General features: G+C 33.2%; 3 protein-coding genes and 1 non-coding gene across 6 annotated transcripts; 2 read left to right on the top strand and 2 right to left on the bottom strand.

Moving 5' to 3' along the window:
- The first annotated feature begins 88 nt into the window (after window positions 1-88).
- TRNAH-GUG (transfer RNA histidin (anticodon GUG)) lies at window positions 89-160 on the top strand. The gene has a single exon. It is a non-coding gene; the product is annotated as a tRNA-His (tRNA).
- A 226-nt stretch (window positions 161-386) lies between these two features.
- On the bottom strand, window positions 387-3540 carry LOC104738741 (uncharacterized). 2 transcript variants are annotated; one of them, XR_015580389.1, is made up of 7 exons: window positions 3290-3535; window positions 3104-3175; window positions 2345-2413; window positions 1995-2136; window positions 986-1063; window positions 769-864; window positions 387-597 (listed from the first exon to the last, which is right to left on the bottom strand). XR_015580389.1 is itself a non-coding variant. In XM_087485270.1 (6 exons), the coding sequence occupies exons 1-6, from the start codon at window positions 3391-3393 to the stop codon at window positions 517-519; spliced, it is 573 nt and encodes a 190-aa protein (XP_087341396.1). In that variant the 5' UTR covers window positions 3394-3540; the 3' UTR covers window positions 387-516. The 2 variants fall into 2 exon arrangements, 1 of the variants encoding a protein (XP_087341396.1); XM_087485270.1 differs by lacking the exon at window positions 2345-2413 and having other exon boundaries at window positions 3290-3540.
- Window positions 3541-5126: 1586 nt separating this feature from the next.
- LOC104738742 (small COPII coat GTPase SAR1A) lies at window positions 5127-6956 on the top strand. Its single transcript, XM_010458942.3, has 3 exons — window positions 5127-5649; window positions 6038-6169; window positions 6385-6956. Exons 1-3 carry the CDS (start codon window positions 5521-5523, stop codon window positions 6703-6705), a joined length of 582 nt encoding a protein of 193 aa, XP_010457244.1. The 5' UTR covers window positions 5127-5520; the 3' UTR covers window positions 6706-6956.
- A 2368-nt stretch (window positions 6957-9324) lies between these two features.
- Window positions 9325-10916, bottom strand: LOC104738743 (equilibrative nucleotide transporter 8). Of its 2 annotated transcripts, XM_010458944.2 has the most exons (3): window positions 10238-10846; window positions 9875-10117; window positions 9325-9742 (listed from the first exon to the last, which is right to left on the bottom strand). In XM_010458944.2, the coding sequence occupies exons 1-3, from the start codon at window positions 10716-10718 to the stop codon at window positions 9429-9431; spliced, it is 1038 nt and encodes a 345-aa protein (XP_010457246.2). In that variant the 5' UTR covers window positions 10719-10846; the 3' UTR covers window positions 9325-9428. The 2 variants fall into 2 exon arrangements, with proteins under 2 accessions (XP_010457246.2, XP_010457245.2); XM_010458943.2 differs by having other exon boundaries at window positions 9325-10117; window positions 10238-10916.
- Window positions 10917-12806: the final 1890 nt, after the last annotated feature.

Raw genomic sequence — 12806 nt, forward strand, 5'->3', positions numbered from 1 at the left:
GGAGACGTAGGGCTTTTTATTGTAACTCAGATCAACACACGGCTGTTTACGATATTATTATACACAACATGTAAGAATCAACAACAAAGTGGCTGTAGTTTAGTGGTAAGAATTCCACGTTGTGGCCGTGGAGACCTGGGCTCGAATCCCAGCAGCCACACTTTAACTTTTTTTAATCTTCTTTTTCATCCAAGGGGACTGTCGTCTTTTCCATCGTCATTAGATCCTGACCGTCCATCTCTCCACCTGTCCTCTAATTTAAAAAACCTAATTGGGCTACTCAAATTTACTCCCACTGGGCCGAAACATTATAAGATCTTTGTTTGTAAGATCTTTCAATTTCCCTTTCAAGTTTACTTAACCATTTATAAGATAATGGTGAACTGTTTTCTCCTCTAATTTGTGTTTGGATATTTTGATTAAAAATATATATAACATAATATACATTTGCTAATGATTACAAATTCCTATATTCATATTTTCTGAAACAAGGTTTGAACAAGAGAAACTACTAAATCAAGCCAAATGTTGTTGTTGCTCTTCCTCTTCCAAACCATTATCTTCTTCGTCAGAGCTTAATGTATCTTCCTCAGATTCCTATCAAAAAGAATGACCAACGAACATTATAAGTATACATATAGAGATACACAGAGTTGTAACTTAAAATTTTATATGTGAATTGTAGAATGTAAAAATGGAGTGAATCGTTAATTAAAGAAAGAGAAACAAGAAATATAAGACTCAACAGTCCATGTTTGGGGAGCTTACGAGATATTCATATCGGAGACTCCTCTGAATAGCTGTGATAGTTCGAATGATAACGAGCATCGGCAATAGTATGCCAATGGCCTTCAATGTTAATACCTGCCATTATTTTCACCATTCATCTTACTTTTAAAAACATATAAAACTAAATAATAGTAAATCATTTTTTTTGTATCTTTAGAAATAAAAATTCTTAGTTAGAAAAGAAAGAGAAATTTACCGTGAAAATTGTGAAAGGATACTCGTCGGTTCCATAAACCACATCAAATGCATGCTTTATCAACAACACCACCGAAAACTACATAAAAAGAATAGAAATATCAAATTAGTTCCAACAAAAATAAGAGTCACGCCGTAAAAGATGTAACATAAGGATATGGGTATTATATGATATGATAATTTGTCCAGATAAAATTGGTCTGGTTCAATTTGGGCATGGCTTGAATATGGGTTAAAGCTTTGAAAAGACGTCATGTAAATGGGGATATGTCACCCACTTATAACTATGAACCATTTCTGAATGTAGTAAACAGAGACATTCTTTTGGTTCCAAAAGAAGAACCCTTTTTCTTTTCGTTAGGTTTTTTGGTCGACCAAACCAATCTCACCAAACCTAAGTAAACCCGACCAAACCGAACTCACCAAACCTAAGTAACCCGACCAGCCAAACTCACCGAACCTAAGTGCCTAGCTTTTCTAATGAATCCGTAACCATCATTCTAAATTTCTAATCTAGTGTTCTTTGTAGCTCTGGTATTCGTAGCAGTTAGCACCGCTGAACTTGAACCATCTCAACGAGTGTTCAAAATTTGTTATAGATTGTTGTTGTTCACTTATTGATTCAAAGATACTCCTACTTAAACAAGCAAATTATTAAATGATAATACAAGTACCCGTTTTTGTTAGCAATTAATTGATTCAATAACTTTGTTATAAATTTCCAAACGATTGGTAATCAAGTGGACATAATGATTATTATTAGTGGTTACCAATCATGCGAACCTTAAATGTCGATTCGATAGAAGTGGTTGCCATTTTCTGATTTGGACCTCACGTAAACCAAAGATTCGTGTTTCATCGCATCAATGCCTTAATTATATTTAACTAAGTTATTTAATATTTAGTGTATAAAAAACATCTAATAATATTATTATACATAAATGCTTATACTAATAACTATATTACGTATGTTTTGAAAAAAAAAAAGGGGATCGATATAGAGAACTTACAACGAGGAGAGCCAAGTATGTACAACAAGAGGCGCCTCTATCAGCACCAGAGTTGCATTCTTGAAAGTCTGCTGATCCTGCTCTGCTCACTAATCTTCTTCTATTTCTTCTTCTTCCTCTCCTCGCTATATGTAAACCATCTCTGTTCATGAATTAAAAAATATATTTTTTTCTTCAATTTGTTTTGGACTATTGTTGTTATTGTTAGAATCATAATAATAATTATAAAATGTGTAAGTATTTAAATAATTGGAGGAAAAAAAGACAGCTGGAGTAATTCGGAACAAGTTTTCAATTTCCAAAGTAGAACTAAAACCTTAAATATCGTTGTTTTAAAGAAAATTAATTACCCGATTGTGACTGTTGCTGCTTCGATCAATCGACATGGTTTTGAAGACAGCTAGTGTATTATTTGGATTCTGTTTTGATAATATTTGTATTAAAAGTGATTAATAATGAGATAATAATATATGCATGGCGAAGAAAAGCACTAGTAATAAATAAATTTGTTATATTTCAGGAGTATAAACCTGGATATACCACGACTTCTTTTTTAAAAAAAAAAAAAATAAAAAAAAAAAAAAAAAAATAAAATAAAAAAAAAAAAAAAAAAAAAAAATAATAATACACAGCCAGAAACAGAAAAGTACGTCCTCCAAGTTCGGTAGGGGTCCCATAATTCGATGGATCCAGTTTCCATTTTTGTTTCTAACTCTTTGTTGTAAATCCATTGTAATATAAATAATTATAAATACAACTCGAAAAAAAGTTATGAAAATTTAAACACCGTGGCATTGGCTCATTGATTACGATCTTTTACGAAAATCGAATATCTTTCCGTTTTCTAATTTTGCCAAAAAAAAAAAAAAAAAAAAAAAAGATTACAGGACACGTAGGATAACACGTATCGTTGTTATTCAAGAAAACTAGATGAAAACTTAGAAAGAAAGAAGAAGAAGAAGAAAACAATTACGTAAATTCAAAATTTTGTGAGATGATAGATTGAAAACAAATTATAATCGTAACATCACATAAGCATAAATAACCCCAAAATTACCCCGAAAAAAGAAAAGAAGATATAAATAGACTATGATTGTTAGAAAACAAACCTGGAGACAAATTTCACAAATTGTGTTTCCTTTCTCATCGCACCATCGTTGTATGCAATCTCTGTGAGCGAACTGAATTTTAAAAAAGAATCAATATGCAAGTTCTTTTTTCATATTTGAAAATTTAATAGAATCAAGTTAATATAATTTATATATAAAAAATACAAATCTTGATTACGAAGATACCTTGATGGTCCCTGAGCAAGAACAAGGAGCTTCAAAGTAGCTCTCAGCTTCTTCTTCGTGACAGATTCTACACCGAGTTGAACTCGGTTTCGAATAAGTTTCATCTATTAACAAAACTACATCACCCATCTCCTTCTCGATCGTTCCGATCTCTCCGTTCTAAAAAGCTCTGCTTTTCAAAAAAAAAGGCTTTGCTCTGTTTTTTGTTTTTGTTGTTTTCCTCTGCCTCTGACGAAAACGAACATATATGTAAAGAGAAAAAGTCCAACTTTAAAACTTAAAAGGAGTTCGTAAGCGAACAACATCGAATTGACAATTTTACCCTTTTCTCTGTTTGTTTTAGATGGAAAATAAAATAGATATTCTTTAATTTGTTTTGTTAATGGTCCTAGATTATAAAAATTATTTTATTAATCTGTAATAACACTTTTTATTACTTATTAAATTATATTGATTTATTTGTAATTGCTTTATAGATATAACAATAATTATTGGGTGTTTTTGTAAAGATGTATCTACAAAAGCCTATAATTTCTTTAATTAAATTACATGGTAAATTTTGATTGGTTAATTAATAAAAGATGAATTAAAAAAAGGGGTTGAATGGAAGAATTTTTCTGAAAATAGAGAGCGTTCTGTTTTTCAAAAACTACACTGTGAGCTTTGTGAAAGCTGGAACAGTGGATCGATATATAGAAAGGTTTGTATACTACTAGTTACGAGATCACACAGGTCAAAGCAAACGCTGTATTCTTTGTCATCTATCTTTTGTTTAGTATAATACTCCTCCATTGGATAGCACAATATAAATATAGTAAGTATATCTGTATATGTTATGTATTTAGACAATTAAATATATTAAGACTCTAAACAGTCATAATGCATGTTTACATATAAGTACGACAGCGACAAACCCATACGAATATTTTAGATATAATCCAATTCTCCACCACTATATAATTATGTTTTAACTATTTAGTTGTTTGTTCAAGAAATGTTGTTTTTCTTATTTCTTGGTCATTCTTTTCTTGAAGAAAGTTTTCAATTTTTCGAGATTTTATACTACATGTTTTCTTGATCTTTGCGAAATGAAGTTGTATATTTCTTCCCAAAATTAGTTATTATGTGAACAGTACTCGTTGTTATGTGAAGTCTAGTTAGTTGTATATAAGCAAAAAATATAAACATCGATGATGGATGGTTAATGCATAAACTTTTTAGCACACGTTGAGATAAAGAATGCCATACACATAAGAAAATTCCTTAGCTTTTTTATTTCCCCCCCCCCCCCCCCCCCCCCCCCACTCTCAAAGTACACTTGGAGTTGGACGCAGACATTTTAGGCTTATCTTATTTGGTTCCGATCTTATCTACTACGTTTGAGTTTTTTTTCGGCTGATTATTATTATTATTAACATCCACAAACGCAAAAAAACAAAAACAATATTGATGGTCGACATATTAATCCTCTCCCATTAATGGTGACAAAAAAAAATACACGAAGTTACAGTAATTATTTGTACTAGAAAATACACTGACAACAAAAAAAAAAAAAAACTAGTCCTATAAATATATCTTTCGTATAAATTTCACGAAAATATCATCATAAGCATTCGACTCCCACGTTTCTTATCAGAACATTTACCTCTTTCAAAGTTGAATCCCATTTCAATAATAGTTAGTTCAAATCAAGTTAACAACCAATGAACCAAATTTAATTCCAACAACTCGGTTGCTGATCACCAATCAAACCAAGATTTTAACTCTTTCTTTTTTTTTGGGTTGGTTTGACTACTTGCACACAATTATACCATTCGAATTATAATCTAGCTAACCTATGGTATCATAGTGTGTGAATTGTAGAAAACGATAGAGACCATCTCCACTTGCTAAGCAAAATATCTCCTCTCTAATGGACCCATTTACAAAAGCCTGAACTGAAAGTGAGTGCGTGGCCTCACACGGCGCCGTTTTCATGGGCCTTTTTCGTTATCTGACCTATTTCAGGAATCTATACACTGCATGCCGTTTGTTACAACAGCCTTCAGAATCTGTACACTGCATGCTGTTTTCATTAGTACTCCCCTCTCAGACTCAAGAGTGAGATCCTCCTCACAAGTTTTTCTTCTTTGGTTTTTTTGCTCATCTCCGAAGCTAAAAAAAAAATTCGAAGAAAAGGTTGATAACGACGATCGCGTCTCGGATCTGGGGTTTAGGAAGATCGTGAGGCGATGTTCTTGGTAGATTGGTTCTACGGCGTACTAGCTTCGCTAGGTCTATGGCAAAAAGAAGCCAAGATCTTGTTTCTAGGTCTCGATAACGCTGGTAAAACCACCTTGCTTCACATGTTGAAAGACGAGGTTCGCTTCTCTCTCGCCTTCTTCCTCTGTTTCTCGTTTCAGCTATCGAATCGATCCAATTCGTTTTGCGATTTCCTTTTGTTGTTCGATTCGTCACCAAATTAGATCTTCAATTTCGTAGTTGATTGGAATCTGGGTGTTGAATCAGTTCTTCAAAAGTGTCTAACTTTGTATATAGAAATTAGATTTGCTTCCGTATTCACTCAAATCCAAATCAGGGTTTACTTCTTTTTTTTTTGTATTTGTAGATGTTTACTTTGATTTCAATTTTGTTTCCTGATATGAATGACTTTATGATTGTGTTTATCAAAAACAAAAAAAATTGGGTGATTTGAGCTGATTTGAGGTGATTTGAGCTGATCTTTTTGGAGTTGGTTTGTTTAAACAGAGATTAGTGCAGCATCAACCAACTCAGCATCCAACCTCTGAAGAACTTAGCATTGGCAAAATCAAATTCAAGGCTTTTGACTTGGGTGGTCATCAAATCGCACGAAGAGTGTGGAAAGATTACTATGCTAAGGTTATTATCATCTTATTCTCCAATCTATATGCACTAAGAAAGAACCTTTAGAAGCCTTCTTCTTTAAAGATTATTTCACGAGAGGAATATAGAGTAGAGTTGCACACTCATTGGACCACCTACATCTCTGCTTTTAGTTTCATCTATGCGTTGTCGTTTTCGAATCGAAGTTTTCATTAGGTAGGGGTATTGATTCTTCTTGAGGGTTTTCTCAGGTTGATGCTGTGGTCTACTTAGTGGATGCTTATGACAAAGAGAGATTTGCAGAATCAAAAAAGGAGCTTGATGCACTCCTCTCTGACGAATCCTTAGCCACTGTCCCATTCCTCATCCTAGGGAACAAAATCGATATTCCTTACGCTGCATCTGAGGACGAGCTTCGGTTCCACCTTGGTCTCTCCAATTTCACCACCGGTAAAGGCAAAGTGAATCTTACTGATTCGAATGTGAGACCGTTGGAGGTGTTTATGTGCAGCATTGTTCGAAAAATGGGTTATGGTGAAGGCTTCAAGTGGCTCTCTCAATACATCAAATAGACAGGCGCCATCGGCAAGTCTATAGAATCCTTCTCCTTCCTCTGTTTCTCGCATTTTGCTTCTCGTACTTTTTTAGCTGTTCTGTCTTGTTTACTTTCAACCTTGTTACCTGTTGGTTTGTTTAGATTCGTACTCTGAATATATTTCATCAGGTTCTTTGTAATTTCATCAGCGGATGATCTGATCTTTAAGATACGACGTCGTTTCTTGTTTAGTGTGTTTAAAATAAATAAAAATGTTACTATGTGTAATTTTTGTACGAGCACTCAACAAACATAGGAGAGATTTCAGTTTGGGGGTCACGAAATACAATTCCGTACGAGTTCCTCCACGAAGTCAACTATAGCAACGCAATGGGCCGTTCCAACTGGACCGGATCATCTTTCTAGAAAAAGATGACAACAAAGATTGAGTATAATTTAGTGGACCACAACTAAAAGTACTGTTTCTGTTCTCGGCATACGACATCAAAAGCTAACACAATCATATTCATATGTTTATTATTCGCGATTCGATCAATCGGAAAATGAACTTATTTGGTTTGAAATCTTTCCATGCTAATAAGTTTAACCTGGATCTCATAAACAAGATAACACGCATTTACAAACTAAGTCATAAGAATTCTGTTTAACTAACTTTCATCCGAAGGGAATGACCTAAATAGCGTAAACCCGATCAGACTTTAATCTAGTATTCCCACAGTTCGAGCAGAGTAGAATCTCTGATCTTTAAATTTCACATGGTCAAGTTAATGGATGGCAGAGAATGTTTTCATTCCCGTTGAAGATATCTTTTACTTCTGCTTTGTTTTCAACACTCTCCGGCGGCTTTGCCTTCTTCACAAGCATTCCAATTAATATCCTTCCCTATTATTCTAGTCTCTTCCAATAATAAATATAAATAAACAATATTCCAGTTTTAGTAGTATAACTAACCCATACTATTATTCTTGAAGAGGATAAACATGAAAGGTATTTCTGGCTCACAAGAAATGTGCCTATACGTACACTTGTTTGGCTGTTCCATTGATGATGTTTCGTATCATGAAAATTTTGAAATAGACATTTGAACATATTATGGGAAAATGTTATTTTTATAATGGTATATCTTCTTTTTTGGCTTTCTGGTTGGTCCACTTACATGAACAATCTCTACATCAAATTTGTGTATAAGAAACAAAAAGAAATGACAATTTCATTCCTTATCCCCCTCAGTCGATGATGCAAGTGTAATTTGGATAAGAATGCCCATTCTCTCTGTGTCATCTTTTTCTTTTGCTTTTATTTATTTTATATACGAAATACGAAACATAACTTTTTAATGAATTATTGAGTTTAGACATTCGTATCAAAATGGAACTAATTAAAAACTTCTTATTTACTAGTTGGTTCACTTTGATTAAGTTTTCACAGCAATTTTGTATAAGATAACAGCAAAATAAATGAATTCTGTTGAAATGTTGAATTCGTATATCTATTGAAAGGTTGAAGTGATTTAAAGTACTTTTTCTGTTAGATAAAATGATGGGAATTAATAATAATATAAGTTCATGAAATGAATGAAGATCTTATCTGTTAATGTCAACATCATATGAGTGTATGATGGTGGTGGTGGATAACGTTTTAACGTTATAACTGCCGCATCCTTTATATCTATCTCAAGCAAAAGGACCCAAACCAAATTCATTATTAGTCCCTCCGATCCTCCATTGTTATCAACACTTTGCTTTATTCACAACCAACCAATTATACTCCTTATATTTCATTATTATACTGTTTTTATATATAAAAAAAAAAATCATAACATTTATATACACCTTTTTCGTTATATGTGTACCTTATTGTTGCAGAAGAGGTTAAACATATGCAAGGTATCTCTGGTTCAAAAGAAATGGGTGTACACTTGTTATCCATATCATCAGAATAATAATAATATATATTTTTAAAGTACATATTACATATAAAAACAAAACTATTATTAATCTCCTGAAACAAAATAATTTGATGCAACGTAGTATAAATCTTAACTAAGATAAATCTGTAAGTTTATAATCCAACAAGATAATATAAAACTATATACATCAAATTATTAACGCTTAATGATACTCCCTCCGTTTCAAAATATAAGATGTTTTGAGTAAAGCACGTAGATTAAGAAATGAACGCTTTAAAAAAGTTTAACCAATCACAAACAAGACTGCATAATATAAAATATTAAACTAATCTAAAAATTACGTTGAAATTTGAAAACATCTTATATTATGAAATAAAAAACTTCTCTAAACATCCTATATTATGAAACGGAGGGAGTATAATACTAGAAGAATTTTTTTTAATGGAAGTAGAAAACATTTCACACGGGAGACACGAATAATAAAGTTCCACCAATCAAGACAAGGTAAGGTACGATTCACCGCAAGTGGACTTTTGATTCCTTTTTTCCCCTTTGTGTTTATATTAGTATAATAATATTTGATTGATTTTGTAAATTTAGAACACCGTCGTCTTCTTGAGTAGTATTTAATAAAATATAGTAAAATAAAATCATAGTCGGTAAATTATTTATGGGGGAAAATACTGAGGTAGGTAATATAGTAATTTCTTTCTTTTAGTCACAAAGTATAAAAGTAGTCAAATATATAAAAAAAGATTGTGACAGTCATGTGCTAGTGTCATATGCTCGACTTTTTTGTTAAATAATTTTGATTCATACAATTAAAAAAATCAGATGAGCCAGACCCAGCCAAGAACTGAGCCACAAACAAGACCTAATCCTAGGAAAACAACCATGAAGACGGCTGCAAGTTCTGCTTCCGATGCATGAACCGTTTTGGGAGCCATGATCATGAGCACGCTAGTGAGGTAGCCGTTGGTGAGGCCAAGCATGAACGTCAGAACAACCACTGGCACTTCTGTTCTAAGCCATTGCGGTCCACGTAAACATGCAGAGAAGAGAGGATAAAAGAGAAGCCTAACGATACAAGCCCATGTAGCGGACTTTATACTCTGCCATAGATAGAGTGCGGTGAGTGACTTGCCTACGAAATCCGAGATGTTGTACACTGTGATGAGCAAGATTGGATACCAACTTTGGAGAAGATGGGACTTCAAATTCTCAGCTAAAAATCCTGGAAATATTGATAAAGTAACGGTGTAGATTATTAGAATACCCGAAGCTGGCCACTTAATCTTCCTCCCCACCATCCATATTGTCAGAGTCGAATGCAAAGGTTGATGAAACTTGAGGTGTTGTTGCATTATTGGTAACTTGTGGAGCACGTTACAACAAATAACGCAGCTTAATAGTATGGTAGAGCTGACTATGAAATAGGAATGAGCACTAGTTCGCATTCCTTGCGGTGTCTGTGGCAGCGAAGCTTTAGTCGTAATCCTAAGGACAGAGATGATGATGCCTAGCAAAAACAGAGAATTCTTAGGGCTTTGCTGATTATGCTGATTTGTACAGGACTAACGTTTAACATAAGAGGTAACTAGTGTATTTTAATTTCAATTGTTATCAAAAGCGGTTTTACCTGAAGAGGCAGTGCCGGCGAAAATTGCTTGCATGTATTGTCTAGGAAGCTTTCCGGCTGAACCAATCAAACTTCCGCCGACCAATCCATCAGCTAAACCACATAGTGCGACTGATCCAACCATTATTATGTAAGAAACATTCTCATCCTTTTCACCTTTCCAAACCCAATCTAGGATAGGCGAAACCATCATGGAGATGATGAACATGAAAAACCCCAAGTTCATCCTCACTCTAAAGCTCAACCTTGTGTTCCAAGTCATCATCAAAACCAGAACAAGGACCGAGCAACTCATGTAAGCCACGGTGAAAGTCTTCTCTACATGCTTGTCAGGATACAAGTAGCCAAAGTAATCAACGGCTGTGATCAAAGCGTTCCATGGTATTAAACTACCAGCACCCAACAAGAAATGGATCACGTAAGCAACTCTGTAAGCGTCTCTTGTCTCAACTTCATGAACAGTCACTTTCTCATCAACCATTGCAACTCTCCTTTCTATCTTGATCTCACTACTTTGCGTTCTTGAAAGCTCTTTGATGTTGATTTCATTATAAAGCAAATGTGATAGGGATTTGATTAGATGGGTTGTGAGGTTTGGTGGTGGCAAGACCAACACGAGTCACATCTTTCACATTATTATTCGGGATTACGATTCTTTGATATAGCTCAAGAATTAATCAGAGCTAGTACAAAGAAACAAGAGACTATATGGTTTTTGGTGGGACACAAAAAACAGATGGGTTAGAATTAAAGTTTACTACTTTGTGCATGACATTGGTCGGGACTCGTCTTTTCGGTACCCTAATATTCCATTTAATGACTACTTTCATATCTTCTTATGATCAATGAGGCTTTTCCTTCCATTTTTTCTCTCCCCTAAAAACTTCAACCTATAAATTATATATAGTGCTAATTAAGTTTTATAGTACGTGGGATTTTGTTTTTAAGTTTACAAGTTGATATATATATCATCGTTTTTGTGGTTTTTAACCATGATATAAGGAGTCTTTTGATTTGTTTTCTAGATTGTTTTTGAATCTTTACAGGTTATCTAGAACTTTGGCACATAAGGAGCAAAGTGGAGCAATTTGGATCATTTTGGAGCATTTAAACCGAAGGAAATCAACTTGGAGTCAGAACAGAGAGTGAGTGTCGATCGATACTGCTTAGCATCGATGGACACCATGTTCAGCCGATGAAGAATCACAAATTTGGAAGTTTTACAAAGTTTCCCGAAGTTTTCCATATTTACAACACAAGTCCCTGATGTGTTTTAGGACATACAAATAGTATTTTTAGGTTTTTAAAACCCGAAAGTTATTTTCTAGCAAATTTTTGAGAGAGAGATATTGAGAGCTTTTGGGAGAGAAAAGAGATCTAAACTGCTTTGTAGAGAAGAATTCTTGAACTACCTTCGACTTTTTAATATCTATTGCATGTTATTCAGAATGAATTGTTATTTATTAATGATGTCTGAGTAGTTTGCTTGTTAGATTTAGGGTTTTTTTATAGGATTTTATGATTTATTAGATTTGAAATTTTTAGGGTTCTTAATTTTTTATGATATTCATCTTTAGTTGTTCTTCATAATAGTTTTTGATTGATCACCTAGAATTATTATATTAGGGAAAATAAATTGATATGAGAATATAATTGATTTTCCTGATAAAATCTTTTGATGAGCAAAATTATTTCTTGCAAAGAGATTTGATTTAATAATTTTGTGAACAATCTAAATTTGTTTTTAAAGCTGATTTATTACCTTGAATTTTGCAAAGAGATTTGAAATTTCTGGTTTTAAATTTAGATAATATTTGCAGTGAGAACTGATTTATTTTACAAAAGTGTTTAGAGTTCTAGATCTGATTTTAATTGCTTGAATCTTAATTTATTGATTGATTTCATATTTTATAATTTCCTGAGAAATTTCCTAGGCCTAACTTTTTGATCCATTGAATTTTCACAGCTTTTATTTAAAATTTTGCATTGCCTTTTTAATTTAAATAATCTTGTTTAGCTTAATTATAAAACTCTACAATTTATTATGTAATCTAGAGTACTTGTGGAATTTGACCTCTAAGTACTACAATGACTTCTTAATTTGAGAGAGTAGCCTAACGTTTAATTTGAATATACAAGTGAACAAAAAAAATGTTTTGGAAGTCTTACTGCTGATTAGGTGTTGGTTCCTAGGCTCTCGCAATAACCAATGGGTTATTACTTTAGTAGAATTAGTTTCATAATGAACACCGAAGATATGAACCAATGGGGTGTGAGATTTGAGACACTGAAGTAACAAGAGCACAAGTTGATGTCTGTTCCAGACACACATGCCCATACTCATATTCCACAATTTATTACTTTGCATTCTTCTTCGTGACCTCTTTCTTAGTCGCTGGAATAAAATTTAAATTATCTTTCCTATTCTCACGGTTTTTTCCCTGCCTATCGATTTTCACGGTTTCGTTTTTTAAAACTTTTTAAAATATACGTTCCCATCCCATGACGCTACATTATCTATTTTTTTTTACTAATCACTAGTTCACTACCATAATATATATGACATGGT

This window comes from Camelina sativa, chromosome 14, assembly GCF_030686135.1.
Source record: "Camelina sativa cultivar CO46 ecotype springtype chromosome 14, ASM3068613v1".
Taxonomy (NCBI): domain Eukaryota; kingdom Viridiplantae; phylum Streptophyta; class Magnoliopsida; order Brassicales; family Brassicaceae; genus Camelina; species Camelina sativa.

Excerpts from the sequence above, each read along its gene's own strand:
- LOC104738741 (XM_087485270.1), bottom strand. The coding sequence starts at position 3,393 with ATGAAACTTATTCGAAACCGAGTTCAACTCGGTGTAGAATCTGTCACG. Across the intron at positions 2,137-3,103 it reads TTTGTGAAATTTGTCTCCAG|AGATGGTTTACATATAGCGA; the intron begins GTTTGTTTTCTA and ends ATTCATGAACAG. Across the intron at positions 865-985 it reads ATCCTTTCACAATTTTCACG|GTATTAACATTGAAGGCCAT; the intron begins GTAAATTTCTCT and ends AAATAATGGCAG.
- LOC104738742 (XM_010458942.3), top strand. The coding sequence starts at position 5,521 with ATGTTCTTGGTAGATTGGTTCTACGGCGTACTAGCTTCGCTAGGTCTA. Across the intron at positions 5,650-6,037 it reads TTCACATGTTGAAAGACGAG|AGATTAGTGCAGCATCAACC; the intron begins GTTCGCTTCTCT and ends TTGTTTAAACAG. Across the intron at positions 6,170-6,384 it reads GGAAAGATTACTATGCTAAG|GTTGATGCTGTGGTCTACTT; the intron begins GTTATTATCATC and ends GGGTTTTCTCAG.
- LOC104738743 (XM_010458943.2), bottom strand. The coding sequence starts at position 10,718 with ATGGTTGATGAGAAAGTGACTGTTCATGAAGTTGAGACAAGAGACGCT. Across the intron at positions 10,118-10,237 it reads CGCCGGCACTGCCTCTTCAG|GCATCATCATCTCTGTCCTT; the intron begins GTAAAACCGCTT and ends TGTTTTTGCTAG.